This window comes from Mycotypha africana (assembly GCF_025528875.1).
Source record: "Mycotypha africana strain NRRL 2978 chromosome Unknown BDF20scaffold_14, whole genome shotgun sequence".
NCBI classification, from domain to species: domain Eukaryota; kingdom Fungi; phylum Mucoromycota; class Mucoromycetes; order Mucorales; family Mycotyphaceae; genus Mycotypha; species Mycotypha africana.
In genome coordinates, this window is record NW_026515738.1 from 186,144 (window position 1) to 209,153 (window position 23,010).

The following is a 23,010-nucleotide window of genomic DNA, read 5'->3' on the forward strand; positions in this document are numbered from 1 at the left end:
TATTTTAAAAAAGTATGTTGCAAGGGTAATATGGTGACGCAAAACTTTTTAAGCCAATCAAATATGTTATTTTGCTTTTTTTGGTCCGCCAATCACTGTAAGTTCTTTTTTAGATTTGGTGGTGTAAACACCCTTTGTTTTCCTCCGCTATTGCTCAGTGAAGCTCATTATTTTTGCAAATGCTTGATCTTGATAAGAAAATAAAACTGCCCGATAAAGCTATTTTCGAATACTTCAATAAAGTCCCGCCTCGATCATGGAAGTATCAACTCTTCAAAGAATACAAAACAGTTCAGAAATCGAATCCACCAAAAAATAAAAGAGTAAAGTCAAATTACAAAAGAGCTATTAAGACTATCGGTACTCTTCCTGGTATATGTGACGAATTGAAAGACTACTTGGATTCCTTGATTAAGGATACGGATACAAAGGTGATTATAAATGGATATTGTAGGCTAACGTGGATTATTAATTTACTTTTCTCCATACAGGGCGAGAAAGAAAATAATCCAGCGATTAATCATTACGTCAACTATTTTGAAAACCATGGAAATGTTGGGAGCCAAGGTTCCAGCCCAGTTGGTAATATTAATATAAACATTAATAGCAGTAAGAAGAGAAAATTTGGTAAGTTAAATGTAAAAAGCGGTTGTAGTTGAACATTGCTTGAACTGTACTGTTCCGAATATAGATCATGAAGAAGATCACAGCAGCAATAACGAAGAAAATCTTTCTCAACTGGAGGAGTTTGATTCCTTCATATCAAATGAGTCAGATCATACTTATCATACCGAGGAATCAAACCATTATGCTGAAACATGGATAACTAGAAAATGTATCATGTCAATGCAGGAGGTGGACGTACTCGAAGCGAATGAAAAAGAAGAATTGATATATGATAATAGCAACTCTTTGCATGACCGATTGTAAATTTTCCTAAATGAATTAGTTGACTATATTTTAATTACTTTTTTTTTCCCTTTAAAAAAAATAGGGCCATTTCTTGCATCAATTACAATACTGATGTACCTGAAGTTTATGCACTTGCACCTACCATGTTAATTGATGAAGAATATAGAAGAATTAAAGAGTGGCGAATGGTATAGTAAAACCAGGGACGCTTAAATATTATATATTCGTTAATCTTAGGTATTAAATGATATTAGAAATTGAAGAAGAGTCAACTATATTATCCACCTACTGCAACCACACCAAGTCAATTGCACCTAAATACACTCCTATGCAATTTGACAGACACAATTATCGATGAAAAACAGATTCCGCAAAAAAAGAGTGAAGTAGGGTTTACAGTAGATAATGTATCTCCATTGTTTAAATATCTCTTTCCTGCCAATGGTGTGTTGTCGTACAAATGGTCAGTAAAACACTTCTGAACATTAACAAACTACGTGAGAGGGCAAAGCTAACAGTATTGTTAAAGGGAAAAATCTTCGATCTTACCAACCAATAATGCCTGCAAAAGGATTCGAACTAACTTTGTTTTGGTCGCAAATGGCCAAGAGATTGGATGTGGTGAGATAAAATCTCCAGACGCCAATTCTCAGTTAGTTGACGAAGATCGGGCTAGAACAGCTGAAATACTTAAAAGACAGCTGCATGTTCGTATTATGAAGAGTAAGGATCCAAAAGAATTTGTTACTTTTGGTGTGGTAATTGACGGATTTAATGTTGAACTATACATTATGGTTTTCGACTTCAAAAATACTCCCCCTTATCAATTCTATCAACTTGAGAAATTAAAACTTCCTAGCTCACCTGAATTATATACCAATCTCGAAGAAACCATAGAAAATCTTGCAAGTTTTAAGGGAAAGTGCTCAATTTATGTAGGATAAGAAATCTATGACTAATTGTAATTATTTCAACACATCGTTGCTAGACTTTTATGCTGTCAAGTTTGGCTGGAGAAGCAGATATAGCAAAACCTTATATATACCATGATTATATCCACTTGTTTAAGCCAACCATTGCTTTTAAAAATTGATTATGAACATTGTCACTTTATGAATATGCTTTTATCAATTAATTATGAATAATGTACTGTATGAATATGCTTTTTACAAATTATATGATTAAAGACAAAGAAAAAATTTCTATAAATTTATTCCTGACGTTTCTTATATTTGCTTTGAACAAACATTTATTTCAATTCTAATAAAACGAGCAGCCCACCTCGAATTATTGAGGAATACAATGAGGTAAAAGACGGTCAAAAATGGCTAAAATTGAACAGAAAATTGATATGAGGTAGTCTGAAATTTGCCCAGAGAAAATAGTGCTGGATATTCGGTGGTTGGTGTTACAGAGATTAAACACGAAGATTGGCATGCGAAGCAAACATTTACTGTAATTTATCAGTGGTTTATGGATAAATTCAAAGAGCATGAAATGTCAGATTGTCATCTCACCCGATTGCCCACTATATATATATAAGCTTTTCGCCGTTCAAAATTAATCAAAAGTCGCAGGCACTTACCCTTTCTGAACACCCCTCCCCAACTGAATTGTTTAGGACAAATGTTAAGGCTGGGAGTAAAGAGAGACTACCTCAAAGCAGTTGATATCAACATCTGGTTAACCTACCTCAACCGAATATACTCACCAACCGGCATTTACTTTTTTTGTATCGACAATATTTACCGGCCTGACTGCATCATGCAGTCTATATAGCAAATGTAGGACACAGTAGATGAAATATTACTTTTTAAATTGGTTCTTTGTTTTGACTCTGCTAGTTGTTTGATAAGGTTGTGCAGTAGGTTCAAAGTATATCAATACGTAGCATTCATATTGAAAGAGGAGAACAGTACAATTTAAAAGGGACTTCATATACCAGAATGAGCTTGTTAAGGCTGATAAAGTTCCTAATCCTAATGAAATAAGCGTTACTATTATATTAATTCTTTTTTCAGATTTTAGTCGAACACAAGTTTATTTATGCGGATCTGAGATAGAAATAAACTGCTTCTGCCTGTTTTCCTTCCTTCAATACCAGACATCATATTATATAATTAAATACGATTATGGACGATCCAGCAGCAGTAAAGACAGATCTCAATGCTCTAATTAAGAAATATGATGATTTTATTGCTTCAAAGCTGAAGCCATCTCTCAAGAAAGAGTTAGACGAACGCGATGCTATATTTCACAGTATTTCAGAATAGTAAATGCCCAGATCTGCTTTCTAATGATCGATGAACGGTGTCACTCATGCTGCTTTTGATTCGCTGATTAGCCAAAAACTGAATGCACAGATAGAAACAATACAAGAAAATAATCTTAAAGAATTGAAGACAATGGTTGATCTGGGATCGCAATTCTATGCTCAAGCTCATGTGTAAAATTTTGAAAAACCAGGTTTGCTTTACCCTTCCCAGTGTGGTATTTATTCATACATCTTTTCCTCTCATTTCGTCTATAGACCAGATACAAGCTATATTTATGTCAATGTTGGATTCGGATTTCATGTACAGTTTACTTTAGAGGAAGCGAAACAATTCATTATTAAAAAAGAAGCACATTTACAAAGGTACCATAGTAAAAATTATAAAACGACTCGAAAGTTTTGGCGATTAAATGACTTAAATTCTGGGGCTTTCCGTGTAGTCTAGCGGATAAGCATACTGCTGAGGCGGATAAAATCAGAGCACATATAAAGATGGTAGGTCAATGTTTGCTAGTATCTTGTATTTTACAATTATTCATTCAACTTGTTCTATCCAAACTTAGGCTTTGGAGGCTATGTCAGAAATTTTAATGAACCGACAATCGTAAGGATAAGCATAGAAAGCAGCAGCAGCAACAGCAATGACTACAATTATTGAAAGGAACAGAATAGTTTGTAGCATTTTAGAAAAGTGCCGAAATTGCAATGAAAGTGGCCACAATAATCAAATTACTAGTAATTACTTGACTGTGCTAATAAAGCCTTTTTCTTTTTTTTATTGACATCTGAAATACACAGTAACTGCCTCTGTGAAAGTTTCCGATTTATTCTTCCTCTTTACTTTATCTTTGTGTTTATGTAGAACTTTCATAACCTTTAGTAGTTCTTCATTGTCAGTATCATCACTGTCATCCTTATGTAAAGCTATCATGGCCTCCAGTATCTCCCGGTCATTCGACTTAGCAACTTCAACCCTATTTTTGAGCCCGTCAAAGGATACGACATGATCATTAATGAATGCAGCCAACAGTCTCTTCTGAGGGAAGTTCTTCATTGTCGTTCTCATTTTAATTATATATAGCCTTCAGAAGTTCTTCATCCTTACCATGATCGCTTTCATTTAGGGCAAACCTTGCTTTTGAAAGCTCTTCAATATAAATGGCATCGCTTTGCTCCTTGATTTTGTCACCCATAATCTCTTCCAGCACAATGGTATTGCCAAACACTGTGCTCTTCAGAGTGTTGTGCCAGCCACGATCTGGCGTATCATTAAGGGTTTCCATGCAGTTGTAGAAAGCATCTTTATTATTGAAAACTTTACTCGCAGTTCGATGGATGCCATTCATGTCATGGATCTCTCTTCTCAATATAAACATGGACCATCAACGTACTATCTTGTCCAGAGCTGTCTTTTTGAAAGCATTTTAAGCACAGGAAAACTTGCAACCTTTCATCTTATTGCAAGCTGTAATTCTGTTCTCATAACAGATAAACACGTTGAGTTTACTGTTGGTTCTGCTCTTTCGTTCCAAATGGATTCATTTTTATTAATGCAGGATATAAGAATACTTATTCTATTGGTATCTCAGATATCAAAGCACAAATAAACTATTTGAACACACCACCCGTTACCATGCTGAAGATCAGCAGTAAGATGCTTATAATTACTGTAATAGTAACTGTGAAACACGACATTGATCTTACCATGAGTGCCATCCAAATTTTGTTAGACACGCATTTTTTGCTTGGTGACCATGTGACGCACTCTAATCCTGGCTGATCCGTAGTAATGTCCTTTTGCGATATCAAACCATCATTTGTAATGCTTTTGATTATTGTTGGATTATGAAATATAAAGTACTTAATGACCTTCACACTCTTAGGGATGCCTTTTTTTTTTTTTTTTATTTCAGAAGACTGAATTTTGATCAATCTTACATCGATAACTGAGAAATAAACCGAAGCACTCGTTTGTTTATAAGGGTCATATAATTCATTAGAACACTGCCAACACTACAGACAGATTTGCCCAGATCAATTCATATTGTCTAAATAAATCAAGCGTATTTGTGTTCAGTCTATTGCCAGCTGCACAATTACTATCCATATGAACAGGTGCTGACATACGGGCTCAGTTTAATCTCTTCGTAGTACACTCTCTTCTGTACCTCCTCTTTGCTGCGAGATTTCTCGATCGGGTAATCGTCTTCCGAAAGAACCCGAGAAAGGCTGTCAATGGGCATAGCTCTTAAAAAAATTGTATTGACGTTGAGATACCCAAGTAGAAGTATGACTAATCAAATGCGGTTTAACCATCATTTAATAAAAAAAGGAGCCTCGATATCCAAGAGTCCTCGGGAAATGAACAGCTATGTTATAAAGCCAATGACATTTCAGTCAATTGCATGCATACCTCCTGGTCTCTGTTTATCACCTATTCAAGGAAAAGGTGAATATGAAAGCTGTACCTCTTCTCATACCACCACTAACCGCATACCCATAAAAACCTCCACTGTACGGGCTGTATGAAGCCCTTCGAAACAATAGGTGCTTGTTGCACGTAAATTTGTTTGTTACCGTATTTGTCTGTTGTAATACAATCTCTTCAGTTTTCAGATTTACCATTTCAAAGGCAGAAAAAGAAATTCTGAAAAAAAAAAAGACAATAACAAAAATTTTCATGGCCTTTCCCTTTTTCTGATTCGAATTTGCACTATTTTTATGTTTTTACAGTAGTCAATGCCAAGCTTGTCACAACTACCACGCAATATATCACACTTTCTGGGTTATAGAGACCCTTCTTCAAAACCTAAAAAACCATTGCCTCTATGGAGATTATGTTTTTGGTCATTTTTAGCGGCCTGGATTGGCATTGCTATTTTGGAAATAACATTCACTTATAGTAAGGCATTCCAATCACAACATACACCTATGATTGTCGCTTCTTTTGTAAAGTGTTTGCACGAGATCAACTGTTAGTAGTAGTGTAGGCTGGTAAAACTCACTTTCTTGTTGATTTGTTAAAGGGTGCTACAGCTGTTCTGGTGTTTGGTGTGATTGAATCTCCCTTAGCACAACCACGCAATATTATATGCGGTCAAATCATTGGTGCTATCATAGGCGTCATCATTGCCCAACTATTTTTAGGTATCAAATCTGATTGGGTTGAGACAGATCCGCAATTCGTTGCTGTACAATGGGTCGGTGGAGCTACCGCTATGGCTCTCTCGCTTGTTGTCATGCAATTGACCGGTACGGTACACCCTCCTGGAGGCGCGACGGCGTTGATTCCAGTAGTGACGACAAACATTTTGGATTTGAAGTGGTTCTACATCGGTGTGGTAGCCGTATCTGCAGTTTTGCAAGTGGCATTGGCCTGTTTGATAAACAATGTGGAACGCAGGTATCCTCTGTATTGGTGGGCGCCAAAAAAATTACCTATTAAAGTGGATCCGGTGGTTCTGTCCACAGTGGTACATTCTCCAGCCCAAAATCCCAGCAGTAACACCTATACTGATATGGATGGTGAGGCGAATACAATCAATTCGATAGAGAGTGTTATTTTGGACAATTTAACGACTGCAGAAGAAGGCAGACTACAACCGATGCGCAGTCGCTGCAGCAGTCGTAAAAGTAAAAGTAACGTCGATCCTTATGATAACTCCGAGCCGTCGGTACAAGAATTCAGTATGAATCAAGATATGTGTAAGCAAACACAAAAAGATAATGTCGCCAGTAATACAAAAATTCCATCCTCAACATCCACGAGCACACTTGCAGCATTAGAGCTCGAGCCGAATTCTACTGACAATACAGCTATCTATGACGCCCTACGTACGTTACAAGTCCAATCCAAATCATCACCCATACCTTATTGTATCCTATCGCCCAATTCAAATGATCCCGTATTTACCATTACATTAGACTTATCACAAGAGGAATTAAATGTCCTAAAATCGATATCGAATAAAATTAGGTCTCTGGAGGGCCTTAATAATAGTTGAATAGAATAGAAATAGGAAAACCACGAGTTTCCACATGAAACGGCGCTCATCATTTTATAGTACTGTCCCTCAATCTGCGCATACGTAGAAAAACTCGATATTTATATGCTACAATAACCATCATTTTTTCCTTCCTACTCATAGAATTTTATTTCTGCCCTTGCATAGTGACTACAACGCGTCGTGAACCACCGTGATTACGATGCTCACAGAGGTAAATACTTGCGAAAAGAATATTATATTAGTATTCTCTTGTTAGCATGCATGCAAACAGATTGTGTGTATTTACCCTTGCCACGTTCCCAGATTTAGTTTACCATTCGTGATAGGAATATTCAAAGAGACACCTACAATACCGGACTTCAAGTGACCAGGCTACAGTGATAAAGATAGTTTGCTTACGTAAGTAATTCAGTTTTGTTCATCCTTGTCTTTAGCAACCAACTGTTACCATATCATCAGGTCCTTCATCTGTATGGATATAAGGAAAGCTTTCAGGGACAATCCTGTTTAATCCCATCTCCATATCTTTTTGAACGTCAGGATCTGCATTCTCGTTGACCATAAGTGAAGCTGACGTGTGTTGTACTTTTTATCAAAGTGCGTACAGCGTGTTATATTGGTTGAATTCGATTAGCTCTATACGGACAGATGTTTGCTGTACAGAATAACTCGTAAACGATGAACTTACAGAAAAAGTTGGCCATACCAACTTTGAAGGACTTTAATTCCGGTAACTGACCGACAATTTCATTATGAATCAGATGACAGCCTATGTATTGAAATGCATTTTCAAAGTTGAATATTACGCCTTTTCATCCCCACTTCAGCGGTCCTATTTTTATTGTTTGCGTAACTAGCTGACCTCTTCTACGTTCTTTTAAGCGAATTTCTCTTTGTGCCCAAGACATGCTGTGAGTGATAAAGTGGATACTCTGGTGAATGCGAAAGAAAAGTTGGCTGGGGCTTCAGAGAAACGAAGAAAAAGGATATATTACACTTACTTCATGATGACATATTTGACTTGGAGTTCTGCTTTTTTTTTTTTTTTTTTTTTTTTTTTTTTTTTTGGCTTTGAAATTCAAACTGAGCAAACATGCTGATTTGGGTATTCCCCTCTATTGTCCATAAACTTTCTTCTAGTTACGAATTGAGATCGATTGCACTTGATTCCATATAATTGAAAGCTCTAATGGAGGTTAGTGCTAATCTCTTTCTTTTTTTTTACACTACTCAAAAGCTTTAAGTTAATTTGGGAAAATTTTGTAATTGTTTTATAGCCTACTGACAGTAAGCATAGCTTTAAACTAGTTTTTCGAAAAGCAGCTCACGCAGTTTGAACTAAATACAACTTGATTACTGTAATTAGACAAAGAAAGTTCAGATCGAAAAAGCAACGATCCTTTCATTTATGATTCCCAATTGCAAGTCAAGTATTTCAAACCGTTTAAAAATAAAGATGCTGACACTGTAAGTTGAATGATTGCTGTTATGACTTGGTTGATGCAATGCCAATTTATCATATGCGTTGATAGGATATGCTTGAGTCAACCTCATCTTCAGCACCACAAGTATTCATCAAACCCATAGCTCTTCAGCCAACAGAAGTACACTTTGACTTGAGTTCTGTTCCAAAAGACAGAATAACTGGTCCTTATTTGAAATTACTTGAACGACGACGACAACAACAACAACAACAGCAACATCAGACGAACGAGAAAGAAATTAGACAACCAAGCCAAGATCAAAGTATATTAGATACCCTCCCTCAACCGAGCTTTCCGAGGCATGGAACGACAACACCCATTGATAAATTGCCGTTTGATGATACAGCATCCATCTATTCTACAACGTCTTCTTTGACGACAAACACTGCTTTAGACTTGGCCAGTATTCCATCACCACCATCCAACATCTCTCCATCTGATTACCATGAATATATACCCAATCACTTAACTAACCAACAACGAATCAAATTACTCACCTATTGGACTGTAAAGAGAATTGAACAACGATCATTACAGCCATCTTCTGCTATTTCAGTCAAGACAACACGGAACAAGGAGCTGGATAAAAAAATCAGGACAGTCGTATTAGAAGCATCTGAAAACCTTTTAAATAGGATCAAAAATGACGATATTCTAATGTCTGACAAGTTGGGTGACAGCCCATTGACATTCCAGAAGAAGCCCAATCCTATCAATGAGCGAGCGAAGCAAAAGATAAATGAATTGACCGTGGCTATCGAAGCGTAAACTATCTAAAAGAGAAAAATATTGTGTACAGCTTTACACGGGATTCTACGCATCTTACTCATTTCCACAACGAAACTCTTTTTTTTCCTGTAGATTCCAAACAGAACAAGCGGAATGGAGAAAACTTTCTCTTATTTTATTTGATCGACATGCTGATCTCAAAGATAAATTGTTGATTGCTGAGAATGCCGACAGTGCTGAGAATGCCGACAGTGCTGAGGAAAATGAAATGAGCGACAGTGACATGTTGGAATATCTAGACGATGAATACAAACAGTTTCATATGGATTATGGTGCTTCAGTAACAAAAGAGGTGCTGGACAAGAAGGACAAAGAAACAGCATACCATATAGCCACGATTGATGCAGCCATAACAGAATTACGTCGTCTTTTCTTTGTCATGGATAGAGATTTGCAGGACTTGAGCCTATTGACAAGCGAAAAAATATCTCAATTAGCCAAAAAGATGAAAGAAGAGCAGATGTCAATGATCCCAGTGCCGCCAGATTATGTACAACCCAAACCATTATTGCCGTTCCAGGAAGATGATGAAAAGAAACGTGAAGAAGCCTATAACTTGGGCGTCATGAATCTGCTAAGAGCAATGACTCGTATGTCTTCGGAAAAAGCAAAGGAACAGCAGCACCAAGAAAAGCAATAGTAGGAAAACGAGCATGGGCTGTTTCTGTGTATATTTCGGGTGACGAAGTGTACCAAGTTGCACACGTATATACGCTTGAAACATTGTTATATATAAAGAGAAAGAGAGGAATTGCTATTCAAAATAGATATAGGTTTTGCACTTGCTTACTACTAAAGCGCGAGTTTTATAATCTTCAGTCAGTTCAGCTAATTTGCCCTACTGTACCTATTCTTTACGCATGAAAAAGCCGTTTCAGAGGCTAACTTAATCTTGGCAAAGTTTTCAACTCATCTTCAATTTTGAATAAAGTGATACTCACCATTGTACACTGTCAAATTGTCATAATTGTCATTGTAGACATGAACGTTCTTGGAGACCTTTACTAAGATGGCAAAAGAAAGTATCAAGTACATCATGTGTAGCACAAAAAGCTGATGATCTGCATAAATATAACGTACTTTTATAGCCAATCAAAGCATGCTCCCTGTCGTACCGTAAATTCAATTGAACATTGTATCAACTTTTAGGCCTACAGAGTAAGTTAGATTTAATAAAGCTAATGACGCAAGCAAACTGTTTTGCAGTCGAACAATGATGAGAACAGTCATCTATTTGAGGAAGCACAGAAATATTGTCTTGTTTCCTTATTAATAAAGACAGATTTGCGTAGACGGTTGAAACTATAAAAAATCCAATTTCGAGTGTCAACAGGGCAACCTGAAAAACTTGTAACGACAACGACCATGGATGGCTAAAAAACAAATTTTGTTGCACATAAACCAATCAATAGTCGCTTCAAAGGAAGATAGAGTCATTTATCGAACGCGTATCAAGACGATGGCACTATGTCAGGCTGTTGTTCACATAATCTAATTGCTTTATTATACAAATGAAATATATACATGCAGAGAATGGGAATTTAATCTATGAAGGAACGTTGTCTATTCGGTTTTTTGGTGCTTCGGAGTGGAAGATTCAGTAATCTTTTTCTGAATACGAATGAAAGAATCAACTAATCCAACAAGTGGAATCAGAAAGTAAGGAAAGTAAAGACACAGTAACATATTTCTTTGTAAATCACTTAAATCAAAGAGCTTTTGGTTCAAATAGATTTCCGCCAAACAAGGAATAACAGTTGTCATCACATGAGCACCGTAGACTATGTGTTGTTGTTTTTTAGAAAAAGAGAGAAAATGATCAAAATCGATTGCTTTCAAATTAAAGAAAAAGTTCAAACTTACCGGCAATAGGTAAACGAATCCATTCTTTGTTTCTAAAGACACCATAGGCAGCAAAAAAGAAAAAGGGCAACTGCAAAACTGCTTCACAAATTGAGAAACTTTTAAACCAATACATGACAGGCCTCGAAACATCCATGAAAGGATCATGTGTAAGTTGAACGTATGAGTAACTGATTTGTTTCAACATGTCTGGAATGAGCCATTCGGGATAAAGAGGTTGTAGATCGAACAAGATCGTAATTGGAATGTGAGAGACAAAATAGCAGAATAAGATCCAGTCAATAGGGCGATTGAGAATAGGATTCACTTCATTGGCAAAATGATCCAAATGTGGTTCTAGTTTTCTTGTAGCTGGCTCGACGATCTTTTCGACTTTTGCTTTGGCTTTTACACCATAGTTGTAGCCGACTTCTATTTTATCTATAACTTTGTCTATCATCTTGATGTAGAACGATAATGAAAAGTAGGAGAAAAAGGAACCAGAAAAAAGGCTTAAAGAACGAATGATTATGTAAGTTGTTCATTCTGGATATTGGTTGATCCGAATTCCTCAGGGTTTCTCACTCAGATAAATGACAATGAGCAGCCAATGAAACGAGCTTTTGTTGAAGTTTTTCCTCAATCTTTGATTTGTGAGCTACTTCAGAAAACTGAAATATTAGTTATTGTTGCTGCGCTTGTACCATAAAACATCTCTTACGTTACTTCAGCAGGAGGCACTTTTTAAAATTTTAGTAAACCGCTAGTTTACTTGCAAGAACACTAATAGAGAATTCCTTTACTTGAAATAACAAAGAGGCTATTGTGTTTGCAAATGGTAAGCGGTAGATATGTTGACGACTTCGGTGATATCCGAATCTTGGTTCACTTTGATGAACAGCAACAGCAACAGCAAAGGAGGTTCAAGAGTCTCTCACAACTATATTTCATATTGTAAAACTTGTTATATCTGTGATTAATTATTGTCATGAATACTTGCAGAAATGCATCATAGTGAATTTGTTGTATTAACAATCAATGCAGGTGGATACAGGGCTCTTTTCCTGCCACCATATTCGTCTTTAATTAAACCTCTTGAAAAGTACTGTCCAACATCAAGGCAAGGTACGCCAATACCCTTTGGATTCGAATGACACTTTGATATTTGGCGTCAAAAAAGTTTGCCTGACTGTCACTGCTTAGGATTGCTCGGGCTGAATTAGACATTCAGTGTCTTTCTAGGAAAGAGATAGCGAGTTGTCCTCAAGATGGTTATGTAAATTTGTCTCCTAAAAAAGGCTTTATCAGAGAATTTCAAAAGTGATCTCTAATTGAATCTCAGATGGTTTACTAAATTCTAAAAGTGTCTTCTGCTGAGGCAACAATATTGCATTGTGTTATCTGTAATTCTCACTTGAGTTAAAGTTATACACAGGTTGAATACCATTATGCCCAGTACTTTAGTAGCTCTCATAGGTAAAGTATGAGTGTTGTTGGACTACTTTTTTTGCTCGCTGAAACTAACAACAATCCCTTTCAACGTAGAGGGGGCATGTAGTCCTGCGCGTTATGAACCAGAGTTAAGTCTCAATCTCGAGATTTGTGAGATGATAAATAAAAAACAAGGCAGCGCGTAAATGTCAACAATTGAACAATGTAATTCTTTTGAAAGATGAAAATGTTTATTAACTTGACTGCATCGTTTTATTCTTTTATTTTCAGTCCGCGCGAAGCAGCATTTACTATTGTGAAACTCATCAACAGTAGAAATATGAATCAAGCCATGTTGGCACTCACTGTAAGCAAATGACACTATTGATAGTTTCAAAACGGAAAACCAACTGGATTATTAAAGCAAGTGAGCCTCTCATTTTCTTTCAGTTACTGGACAATTGTGTTAAAAATTGTGGATATCCTTTCCACTTACAAATTGCCACCAAGGAATTCTTAAATGAGTTGGTTCGTAAATTTCCAGAACGCCCAGCTGTAAGTATTTGAATTTAGTTTGTGACAATACATCGTTTTGTGGTTTTTGACGCGGCTGTTTGTTAACGAAACACATCTACAGCCTTTTCCCAGCCCTGTGACACAACGTATTTTGTATTTAATCAAAGAATGGAAAGTCGCATTAACAGACATGTCTAAGCATAAAGATGATCTAGTACATATTAAAGACATGTATCGTTTGTTGAGATTCAAAGGTAACTCGACAGTAGTGGCATAGATTGGAAAAAAAAAGGAAATAGTTGATACTGATTACATTGTGTAGGATATCGATTTCCAGAATTGAGAGACGCTTCTGTTGCTGCTTTGGCTCCTTCTGAGGTAAGTATGGCGATGAAACAAAGGATCTTCAACTAAAGATGTTCTTTATGTCCTTAAATTTGCCCACCCTCCATGTTATGCACTTAGACCTTAAAGTCAGCTCATGAGTTGGAAGAAGAAGATAGACTCGCACAATCAGCTGTAATGTTACCATGAGTTCAAAATATCAGAATTTACAAAATGGGTTATAGGAACTAAAAATCAAATTTATCATTAGAAATTGCAAGAGTTGATTCGCCGTGGCAGGCCTCAGGATTTAGTAGAAGCAAACAGACTGATGAAGATCATGTCAGGATATGATACACGTCAGACTCCTGATTATAGTCAAAAGTTTGAAGACGAGCTATCGAAAATACAAGACAAAACAATTTTACTGTACGAAATGCTCGAAACAGTTCAGCCCGGCGAAAAGGTGGAGAAGAACGAAACAATCATGGATCTGAAAAATGCCTGTGCCAGTGCACAACCCAAAATACAAAAGATGATTACAGAAGAAGAGGATAATGACAGGATTGAAAATCTATTGACATTGAATGATATGATTAATAATGTTATGGCCAAGTTCGCAGATGTCAAGAAAGGGTTGTACGATACACACTATGAAATTAGTGGAAAGGGACCTTCACAAAACACGGCAGGCGTAGGAGAAGAACCTAAACAGGCCATCAGTTTGATTGATCTCGATGACGATACGACAACATCATCTCCAAGCAATCAAGCCACGAGCACGAGTAGCACTGTCAACGACCTGGCTGATATATTTGGGGCTACAGTTCAGATTTCTTCTACACCTACGACACCTACCTTAGCGTCGAATCAAACGGCAACTTCATCCAATAACAATTTTGCTGGAACGTCAAAGCAGGATATACTTGACCTTTTCGGTAACACGAGTGCTACTACGAATGGTAACAGTAGCAGTAATAATTTATCACCCGTTATTCCTTCCTCTATATCCAACACTGCTACTGCTACATCCTCTCCAATTTTTGCATCTCTTTCACCTCAGTTCCAACAACAGCCATCGCCTTCTTTTGCATTATCTCAGCAGCCGTCTCAACAGCCAATCTCAGCAGCACCAACAGGAGTAGAAGAAAAACAAAATTTGATTACTTTGGTCAATCAAAACGGCCTCAAGATTGAATTACTTATAAAGGATCGTAATAGTCCTATTTGTAAAATCAAGGCTTTTTATTCCAATCAATCCTCAGCTCCTATGGAGAAACTCATGTTGAGATTAGCAGCACCAAAGTCAATGCAAATCAATATGGAACCTCAATCTTCACAAACATTACCACCGAAATCAACCCATTCTGTCACTCAAAATATGACTCTCAACAATCCAAAACAGGTAAAAAAATGTAGTTTTTCGTTTTTACTTCTTTAGAGAATCTAATACAGAAAACTCTTCCCAATCTAGGAACCTGTAAGATTAAGATACAAAGTAACTTACGAACAATTTGATGTTGAAATGGAATTGACGGGTGACTATAAATAGAGCGATGGACTTTTCCTTTTTGTTTAAAAAGGCTTTTTATTCATATACACATAATAAAATAGATATATCCATTTTTTCGCTAAGGATTGTTATTATTATTGATACGAGTTCCAGCAGCAGTATTTAAATGATGGTTACTTGTTGTGTGATTGGTTACGTTGCTAATATTGGTACTATTGAATTGGCTACTGTAATTATGCGGAAGATGACTGTTACTGTTATTATTGTTGGCGTTATTGTTATTACTGTTAAGCGTGCGTTGATTATTGACATTGTTGTTATTGGCTTTACGGAATGAGAACCCTGTTTGCTGATTTGGTTGTGATTGTTGCTGTTGGTCTCGTGGTTGATGATGACGTAGCGGTTGTTTCTGTGGATTTAGATCATCATTCTTCTGTGTGTCATCACGCGTACCATTACCCGCAGCGCCAACAGCAGGATAAGGGTTTACCAGTGGTTGTTGTTGTTGTTGTTGTTGCTGCTGCTGACCAGCTTTATAAATTGTCCAATCAAATTGATAATCATATGTATACCCTTCTCTGACAAACAAGTCTCTAAACAGTTTGCGAAGGTAAGAATAATCAGGTTTATCATCAAATCTAAGTGAACGCGTGTAGTTCAAATAAATAGCAAATTCTGACGGAAAACCACGACATAATAATTCTGTAGGTGTAGTCATTTTCTTTTCCATGATACGATCATATTTTTGTTTCTTCGTTGTCGCCTTTAAACCTTGCCAAGGAAGCTGACCTCTGCAGAAATACATCAATACATAACCCAAGGATTCTAAATCATCACGTCGAGATTGCTCTATAAAGTGGTATACAAAAAAAAAAAAAAAAAGTAAACAAATATGGAAACGGATTTACATTCTTTAGATGTGATCCTCAATAAAAAACTTTACCAACTCCTAAATGTGTGTTAATGCTAGCATATCTAGCTGTGCCAGTCAAGTTCTTATTTTCTCTGTAGGGAATATGAAGGTGCGTACGGGGATCACGGTATTTCTTTGCTAAACCAAAATCAATCACGTTGACCTGATTTCCTCTTTTACCTACACCCATCAAGAAATTGTCAGGCTTGATATCACGATGAATAAAGTTCTTTGAATGAACATATTCAATACGGGACAGCTAAAGAAAGTGAAGGTAAACGCTTTAGTCAATACGTTTCGGTTTTCAATTATTTGACTTTCTTCATACCATTTGATCCGCTAATAAAAGTACTGTTTTCAGAGAGAATGAACGATTACAAAAGTTGAATAAATCCTCCAACGAAGCTATATATTTACAAAAGTAAACATTAGTAACTTCCTCTTATAGTCTGTGTGCATAGTCATATGTTTATACAAAATGGAAAAAAAAGGCATATTTAAGCAACAAATTCGTCAATCTCATACTTACGTCCTAAAAGATCAATGACCATGGCATAATAGTCACATTCAGCACCAAACCATCTAACAAATGGTACACCTACGCCACCAGATAGAGCTTTATATACTTTTGCTTCATATTCTAGTTGAGGGTGTTTGGCTTTAATGGACTCCAATTTTATCGCTACTTCTTCTCCTGTTATAATGTTTGTGCCTAATATATTGCATGTTTTGAAATCTTCATGTCAGCGAAAGCATAATTCCAATCACGGAGGTGTGTTTACCTAAATAGATGTCACCAAATGAACCTGCACCAATCTTACGACCGATGCGGTACTTATTTCCAACTCTCAGATCCATGACTGTATGTTGCTAGTTGCTTATATGATTGGAACGAGTGCAAAAAGTATGAAAAAATATGAGAGTAAGCCTTGACTTGGGTGTAAATTGTCACTTCTTAAGTAATGTTGGCTGTAATTGTGTGAAACTTTTGTATATATGGCCAAAGGTACTGTAAGAAGGCTGGAAAAAAGAGGAAAAAATTGAACTCAAATGATAGGAGATAAAAAATGAGACACGAGAAGAATAAAAAAATCGCCCACACACAGTGTACTAAGTGAGTGCCAGGATGAAAGGACCCGTTATCTTCACTGCGGATTTTTAATCCGGATTCTGCGCACACCATCAATTTTCGCTTTTGGCTTCGAGTCGAGCAAAGGTAGCAAAAGCGTATTTGACTTTAGCTTTAACACGAAGTACAGTAAGAAAAGAAGCCATTATATGAGCTGATGATTACTGTCGATGAACAATACTCGTTTAGTATCAGCAATTAACTTGAACTGAATGCCGATAGAGTGGGTATAAGCTAGTCGGAAATCCTGAATAGTCAATGCCCAAAATTATAAAAACAACCCCTAATATGAAAAGACAAATCTATTGCAAACAGTTAAGATATGTACGAAAAGTAGCGACTGATTTGCTCAGATAATACGCCACCGAATTATCTTTTTGATATGTATCGATATGATTGCGATCGATCTCATTTATGATTATTATTGCCCTCCCGCTTTGTACAATTAGGCTTTGGTGTTTATCAAAGCTATTCTATGCCATCGTAGCAGAGGTCTTACCGATAACTAGGTTGAGAAACTTTAGATTTTTTTGACTTTTGTTTGTTAAAGTTAGGATTAGTGCGTTTATCTGGATGGCGAAGGCGGCAGAAACACCATAATGTAAATCGAGGAGCCACATTTCATTAGCGAAAAACCTTTCTAAAATATACTACCAGGCGTTTTAATTGCCATTTGATAAGAGCAAGTACAAATTATTTTTGGAGTATAGTCTTATGTAAATGCAACATAGGTGGCCAATAAAGTTTTCCATTCACTATGACACTTGCAAGAAGGATCTAATGGAACCCAGGCAGTTTCGATAATTTTGAATTCGACTACTAAGAGTTATTAAATATATCTGTCGTTGAAGTAGCTTAAAAATACAATCATGACCTTAGAAAACTGAGCACAATAAGATGACACACATAGAGTCTTGCACTTTCCATAGTCATGTACTGTCTCATATTGAGATCAAAAACCTTCTACTAATGCCTTTAAGAAAACAAAAAAAAAAAAAAAAAAAAAAGACAGCTAGTTAGCTTACATTGTTATCCTCTCTTCTTCCAAAGAGCACTCAAAAAGTTGTGATTTGTTCATGCAGAATGTATTTTTTCCATTTGTGATACCAACAATGCAATCAAAACTGCTGATGCAACCACCACTATTAATGTCGTAAAAACCAAGCTATGTAATTGCATTTGCAGTCAACTCACTATCGTGAATAAAAGGAGATCCACAATAAACCATAAACAGAAAACCTTTATAACTGCATTTTTGAGCAGAAGCTATACTAAAAGCAAAGCACTGTTACTGTTGATTGTGGGTATAAAGAGTACGTATAACGATCAAATGATCAAATTACGACTATCTTTATTATGGACTCTTAGTGTGAGATTTTTTAACCTTTTTTCTCTTTTTTATTTTGATTTTTTCATTACTTTTCAAAAATGAAAATCTGGACATTTTCCAGTGCTACTCTCTTATCACTTCTGTCTGTATTGACAGTAACGACAGAAGGTGCTATAACCAGGTAATAAACACAAGTATAATTGGAGAACACATGCGTAGAAAAAGCATGATACTTACTTTCTTCCGATCTGCCAACCCCCAAAAAAGAGTGCCTATCAAGAAGCATCATGAAACACCTGCTGAAAGACTTCAACGCTACTCTCAAACAGGCCAGTATTTGGCTCAAAAGTACTTTCATCGTACCTTTTCTGGTTCTCACCACCCAACATCCACACTAGCTCTAACCGGTGAGCATGGTGTTCCTCTTTCCAACTACATGAATGCCCAATACTATGGTGAAATACAGCTCGGAACACCTCCTCAAACTTTTACAGTAGTCTTTGACACGGGTTCCTCTAACCTCTGGGTTCCTTCCACCCACTGTAACTCTATTTCTTGTTTCTTCCATAAACGTTACGATTCTTCTCAATCCGAAAGCTTTGCTGAAAATGGTACTGAATTCAAAATTCAATACGGTACTGGCTCACTTGAAGGTTTCATCAGTCAAGATGTATTAAAAGTAGGTGGCATTAAGGTGGAAAATCAAGGGTTTGCTGAATCAGTCAAAGAACCAGGTTTTACGTTCGCTTTTGCAAAATTTGATGGTATCTTGGGCATGGGCTACGATACCATTTCGGTTCAGCATACTGTGCCACCGTTTTACCACATGGTGAATCAAGATCTCGTTGATGAGCCTCTTTTCAGTTTCTGGTTAGCTGATAGTGGTGACAGTGAAGGCGGTGAACTGATGTTGGGCGGTACAGATCCTCGCCATTATCGTGGTGAACTGATATGGTCAGATGTGCGTCGTAAAGGATATTGGGAAATCACTTTAGAAGACATCAAGTTCGGCGGCGAGTATATCAATCTGGACACAGTGGGTGCTGCTATAGATACCGGTAGCTCACTTCTTGTTGTACCCACAACAGTCGCAGATTTAATCAATCGAGAATTGGGAGCCGAAAAGAACTGGGCAGGCCAATATGTTTTGGAGTGCAATAAGGTGCCTGACCTGCCTGAATTCTGTTTCGTATTTTCTGGACATGATTTCTGTTTGAAAGGAGAAGATTACGTTTTGCAAGTACAAAACCAATGTATTTCAGGTTTCATGGGCATGGATATTCCAGCACCTGCTGGCCCTCTTTGGATCGTAGGAGACGTCTTCCTACGTAAATTCTACAGCGTTTATGATTTGGGTAATAATCGTGTAGGATTAGCCCCTGCCAAGTAGATTATCTAGTAGTATTGGGTGAACTTTTGTTATGTTTTCATTGCATTGGAATGCGTTATATACTGTATTTGAATTGTAAGCAATAAAGCCTCTTGTTGAATTGAAACGTGAAATGTAAGGTATCAGATTACGAAACCTTCTCACAATATGTAACAATGCAAGGGGGGGGGGAAGAATATGTCATAAGGTTATTGTGCAGCTGTTTATTGTAATAGTTTAAGATATACGAACCAATCGATTGGGCTTAATTATATAGAGTACGGCTATCACGTTGTCCATGTTGATAACTCATGCGTCCTCTTCGAAATGAATTATTACTACTGCTTCTTCGGATATCTGAGTATTGTGTATTTGGACGATTAATAATCAATCTGTTATCCTTGAATATCGATCCATTTTTTGTTAGTGCTTGCTCAAGCGCTTGTTGGCTTGTGAATTCCACGTAACAGTGTGCTTTTGGTAGTTGAGTGGAAGGGTCAACAGGGAATTTCACCCCAGCCACCTAAGCATAAAACAATTATTCATTTATATGTATGAGCAGACGAAATGTAGCTTATGTGTGTTTAACTTACATTTTCATAGCCAAAATATGCTCTAATGTCTTCTTCTTCGAGTGTGGTATTTGATAGCCCTCCTACGTAAAGGGTGAATAAATTGCGTTGATGTTGCTGCATCATATTCATGCTCTGTCTTTTTCGTTGATATTGATTCTGTGTTTGCTGGTTCGATGGTGATAATTTAGATAAAGCTGGTGACGAGGATGGCGTATTAACAGACATGTCTTGCTTTTGCTGTTCATCTTGTTGCTGTTGTTTCTGTTGTTGTTGCTTACGATAAGTGAAATTCAAGCCATAAGATTTGATTTCAGATGACATGATACCTTGGGATATATTGAAAACAAGTGAACCATAAGCCGCGTCGGGCAAGTTGAAATTCCACATATTTTTGAAAGCCATTTCGTCCCTTTCCCAGAATTTCGTATCCAAGTTTTCTTGCGCTACATCTATTTCTGCTGCTGTTACAGGCGAAGGTGGCGGTATACGGTTTACTACGTTTAAAGCATGACGAAGAAGGGTATATTGACGATCATCTACTGATTCTTCTACTGTGTCCTTAATCGTGTCCCATAACTGCATAAATTGTTGTTGAGATTGCAACAGTCTTTGTCTAAAGTGGTCTTGATCTGGCTGACAGGCAAACTCGTTGTAAGCAATATTGTACCGGAAATGCAAACCTGCTGATATTGTAAAGTCTGCCTGAAGCGTAAGTGCCAACTGAGCCAGAAGTCCTTCTCTTCCGGGACTAGCATGCGTCACTAACATTCTTGTTTCTGTTGGGTCATAAACACTTTCAGCTAGTTCTACGAGCTCACCAATTTGTAGAGCAGTGGTCCACATCATGCCAAGACCGCCGGCAATGGTATCCATACCTTCTCCATTATCAAATAATTTGTGCTGTACAACTGCTCCACCCAACCCAAATAAACGTAAGGAGACGCCTTCCACTTCCAAAACATGAGTGGATGCTTCATCTAATATATAGAGATTATGTATATGATACTCGCCCTGACGGAACTTTTCCAAAATAGCAACGTCCTCACACGCGCCCCAGACAGTGTAAACAGGCACGGATAATTGTTTGATTCCTTCCAAGTAGTCAGGGAATTCAGATAATAGTGTGGTTGGTGATTGTTCTATCATCCGACACATGTGCTCAAAAGAGGAGGAATTATAGAGTAAGCGTTGGCGTTGTTGGGCAGAAATGAAGGTACTATACTGAATCCAATGCTTCAGAGGCCTTTCACCCATCCTCTCCAAACTAGATCTGTCTAACATTTTTTATTTTAATATGAGTATAATCACAAACACGTACACAATATACTCACCGTTATTTCAGTCATCCTATTTACTTACCATAGAAACCAAAATCTCCTGTATGAATGATATAGTCCGCGTTTAATTCATGTGCAAGTCGATTTAATTCTGATATATTTCCTAATTGCAATTAAGTTGAATCTTTAAGTACAGTATCCGTGAAAAGAACATAAGCAAAGAAAAAGAGAAAGAGAGAATAATTCCTCGAAGGGATTACCTCTGACATCAGCAGTACACAGAATACGTTTTCCTTCAACAGTTTCAACATGTGAAACTGAACTGGATGACATGACGTTCCGTTGTGTTTATTGTTAAGATGGGGGAAAGCAATGAGACAAACTACTGGAGAAGAACGAAAAATGAGCAAATCGACGTTTTCTGAGGAACTCCTCTCTGCCAGTGCTGGTTTGTAACAGAAACTTATTTGTTGATGGCTATTGTCTGCTAGGAAATAAGCTTGGTGTAACAAAACCTTAGTGTGGGGTTTCAAATGTTAATCACGTTAAAGAGGTAGGTTAATCTCAGCGGTCTTTACCAATTTTTAGCGATATTTGCGAGGATTCTCTTGTCGTTGTTCAAGTAAAAGAGTTTTTCCTTATAATAACATATATGACACTTATATATATATCATGCATTCGACTACAATAAAATGGTTTTTGTGCGGTCTTTGAAGCAAAAATCCAAAATATGGCCCTTTTACAAATAACAAAAAAATTGGTAGTCGGAGCTGTTCTTTTAACAACACAAATTGCAACCAAATTGATGTTATAGGCTAAAACAACCATGTCTTTTATTCAGGTACAAATTAACCTGGACAGCAGTTGACAAGCAATCTAGGTTTAAAGGACAATATGTTGCAATTCTCAGTCGTAAAGGTTTCAGCACGTTTCTGTATATCCAGAAGGACGTAATTCAATATCTCATATCTTTCTTTCCGTATTTTCCATCTCCTTTGCATGGACTTTATTTATAGGATGTTTGTGATATACTGTGGTTCTGTTTCTGTGTATAACCTGGAATTTTTAAATTTTATCCTTAATGCTATGATGAGGGAAGCTGTTCGTCGTATTTCATGTCTCAATGAAAAAAAAGGCATATTAATGCTTGGACAAATAGAAAAAAGTTCCTCATATTACAGAAATCGTCGTAGCGAAGACGATGCTGCCAATTCCGCAGCTTAAGGATAGAGAAGACAGTTTACAAAATCTACACGCTAGATAAGACATCTACTGTCGGTAATTCGAATCCTGCTTTCTCCTATCCGTAGTCGATGTTCATGAA

General features: G+C 37.0%; 12 protein-coding genes across 12 annotated transcripts; 7 read left to right on the plus strand and 5 right to left on the minus strand.

Annotated features, from left to right (window-relative positions):
• Nucleotides 1–714: 714 nt before the first annotated feature.
• BDF20DRAFT_828928 (uncharacterized protein) lies at nucleotides 715–1,106 on the plus strand (the record flags this gene model as incomplete). Its single annotated transcript, XM_053078278.1, has 2 exons — nucleotides 715–926; nucleotides 995–1,106. Coding segments are annotated over 2 exons (324 nt in total), but the record flags the coding sequence as incomplete, so codon positions are not given.
• A 597-nt stretch (nucleotides 1,107–1,703) lies between these two features.
• On the plus strand, nucleotides 1,704–2,005 carry BDF20DRAFT_829006 (uncharacterized protein; the record flags this gene model as incomplete). The annotated part of the gene is made up of 2 exons (XM_053078284.1): nucleotides 1,704–1,847; nucleotides 1,901–2,005. 2 exons carry the CDS (start codon nucleotides 1,704–1,706, stop codon nucleotides 2,003–2,005), a joined length of 249 nt encoding a protein of 82 aa, XP_052931313.1.
• A 744-nt stretch (nucleotides 2,006–2,749) lies between these two features.
• On the plus strand, nucleotides 2,750–3,977 carry BDF20DRAFT_209658 (Prefoldin subunit-domain-containing protein). Its single transcript, XM_053074927.1, has 5 exons — nucleotides 2,750–3,184; nucleotides 3,257–3,358; nucleotides 3,443–3,550; nucleotides 3,628–3,682; nucleotides 3,751–3,977. Exons 1-5 carry the CDS (start codon nucleotides 3,045–3,047, stop codon nucleotides 3,793–3,795), a joined length of 450 nt encoding a protein of 149 aa, XP_052931314.1. The 5' UTR covers nucleotides 2,750–3,044; the 3' UTR covers nucleotides 3,796–3,977.
• On the minus strand, nucleotides 3,963–4,863 carry BDF20DRAFT_927459 (uncharacterized protein; the record flags this gene model as incomplete). Its single annotated transcript, XM_053084713.1, has 2 exons — nucleotides 4,319–4,863; nucleotides 3,963–4,248 (listed from the first exon to the last, which is right to left on the minus strand). Exons 1-2 carry the CDS (start codon nucleotides 4,561–4,563, stop codon nucleotides 3,963–3,965), a joined length of 531 nt encoding a protein of 176 aa, XP_052931315.1. The 5' UTR covers nucleotides 4,564–4,863.
• Nucleotides 4,864–5,923: 1,060 nt separating this feature from the next.
• Nucleotides 5,924–6,615, plus strand: BDF20DRAFT_792640 (HPP family-domain-containing protein; the record flags this gene model as incomplete). The annotated part of the gene is made up of 2 exons (XM_053076216.1): nucleotides 5,924–6,136; nucleotides 6,214–6,615. Coding segments are annotated over 2 exons (615 nt in total), but the record flags the coding sequence as incomplete, so codon positions are not given.
• A 650-nt stretch (nucleotides 6,616–7,265) lies between these two features.
• BDF20DRAFT_209589 (uncharacterized protein) lies at nucleotides 7,266–8,227 on the minus strand. Its single transcript, XM_053074926.1, has 5 exons — nucleotides 8,057–8,227; nucleotides 7,883–7,963; nucleotides 7,643–7,779; nucleotides 7,481–7,566; nucleotides 7,266–7,412 (listed from the first exon to the last, which is right to left on the minus strand). Exons 1-5 carry the CDS (start codon nucleotides 8,100–8,102, stop codon nucleotides 7,340–7,342), a joined length of 423 nt encoding a protein of 140 aa, XP_052931317.1. The 5' UTR covers nucleotides 8,103–8,227; the 3' UTR covers nucleotides 7,266–7,339.
• A 36-nt stretch (nucleotides 8,228–8,263) lies between these two features.
• BDF20DRAFT_899043 (uncharacterized protein) lies at nucleotides 8,264–10,569 on the plus strand. Its single transcript, XM_053082651.1, has 5 exons — nucleotides 8,264–8,389; nucleotides 8,472–8,481; nucleotides 8,561–8,661; nucleotides 8,727–9,442; nucleotides 9,540–10,569. Exons 1-5 carry the CDS (start codon nucleotides 8,384–8,386, stop codon nucleotides 10,105–10,107), a joined length of 1,401 nt encoding a protein of 466 aa, XP_052931318.1. The 5' UTR covers nucleotides 8,264–8,383; the 3' UTR covers nucleotides 10,108–10,569.
• Nucleotides 10,570–11,069: 500 nt separating this feature from the next.
• Nucleotides 11,070–11,631, minus strand: BDF20DRAFT_795582 (transmembrane protein 6/97; the record flags this gene model as incomplete). The annotated part of the gene is made up of 2 exons (XM_053076264.1): nucleotides 11,070–11,248; nucleotides 11,331–11,631. Coding segments are annotated over 2 exons (480 nt in total), but the record flags the coding sequence as incomplete, so codon positions are not given.
• A 1,126-nt stretch (nucleotides 11,632–12,757) lies between these two features.
• On the plus strand, nucleotides 12,758–15,132 carry BDF20DRAFT_917352 (uncharacterized protein; the record flags this gene model as incomplete). The annotated part of the gene is made up of 9 exons (XM_053084554.1): nucleotides 12,758–12,785; nucleotides 12,855–12,942; nucleotides 13,032–13,107; nucleotides 13,191–13,295; nucleotides 13,378–13,510; nucleotides 13,579–13,634; nucleotides 13,722–13,775; nucleotides 13,852–14,985; nucleotides 15,055–15,132. The coding sequence occupies 9 exons, from the start codon at nucleotides 12,758–12,760 to the stop codon at nucleotides 15,130–15,132; spliced, it is 1,752 nt and encodes a 583-aa protein (XP_052931320.1).
• Nucleotides 15,117–17,165, minus strand: BDF20DRAFT_210108 (kinase-like domain-containing protein). Its single transcript, XM_053074928.1, has 5 exons — nucleotides 16,789–17,165; nucleotides 16,536–16,718; nucleotides 16,335–16,411; nucleotides 16,037–16,265; nucleotides 15,117–15,942 (listed from the first exon to the last, which is right to left on the minus strand). The coding sequence occupies exons 1-5, from the start codon at nucleotides 16,862–16,864 to the stop codon at nucleotides 15,212–15,214; spliced, it is 1,296 nt and encodes a 431-aa protein (XP_052931321.1). The 5' UTR covers nucleotides 16,865–17,165; the 3' UTR covers nucleotides 15,117–15,211.
• Nucleotides 17,166–18,218: 1,053 nt separating this feature from the next.
• On the plus strand, nucleotides 18,219–19,855 carry BDF20DRAFT_908306 (endopeptidase; the record flags this gene model as incomplete). Its single annotated transcript, XM_053083470.1, has 3 exons — nucleotides 18,219–18,235; nucleotides 18,396–18,448; nucleotides 18,735–19,855. The coding sequence occupies 3 exons, from the start codon at nucleotides 18,219–18,221 to the stop codon at nucleotides 19,853–19,855; spliced, it is 1,191 nt and encodes a 396-aa protein (XP_052931322.1).
• A 244-nt stretch (nucleotides 19,856–20,099) lies between these two features.
• On the minus strand, nucleotides 20,100–22,019 carry BDF20DRAFT_829154 (uncharacterized protein; the record flags this gene model as incomplete). The annotated part of the gene is made up of 5 exons (XM_053078299.1): nucleotides 20,100–20,357; nucleotides 20,428–20,565; nucleotides 20,629–21,683; nucleotides 21,769–21,849; nucleotides 21,947–22,019. The coding sequence occupies 5 exons, from the start codon at nucleotides 22,017–22,019 to the stop codon at nucleotides 20,100–20,102; spliced, it is 1,605 nt and encodes a 534-aa protein (XP_052931323.1).
• Between the last annotated feature and the right edge of the window lie 991 nt (nucleotides 22,020–23,010).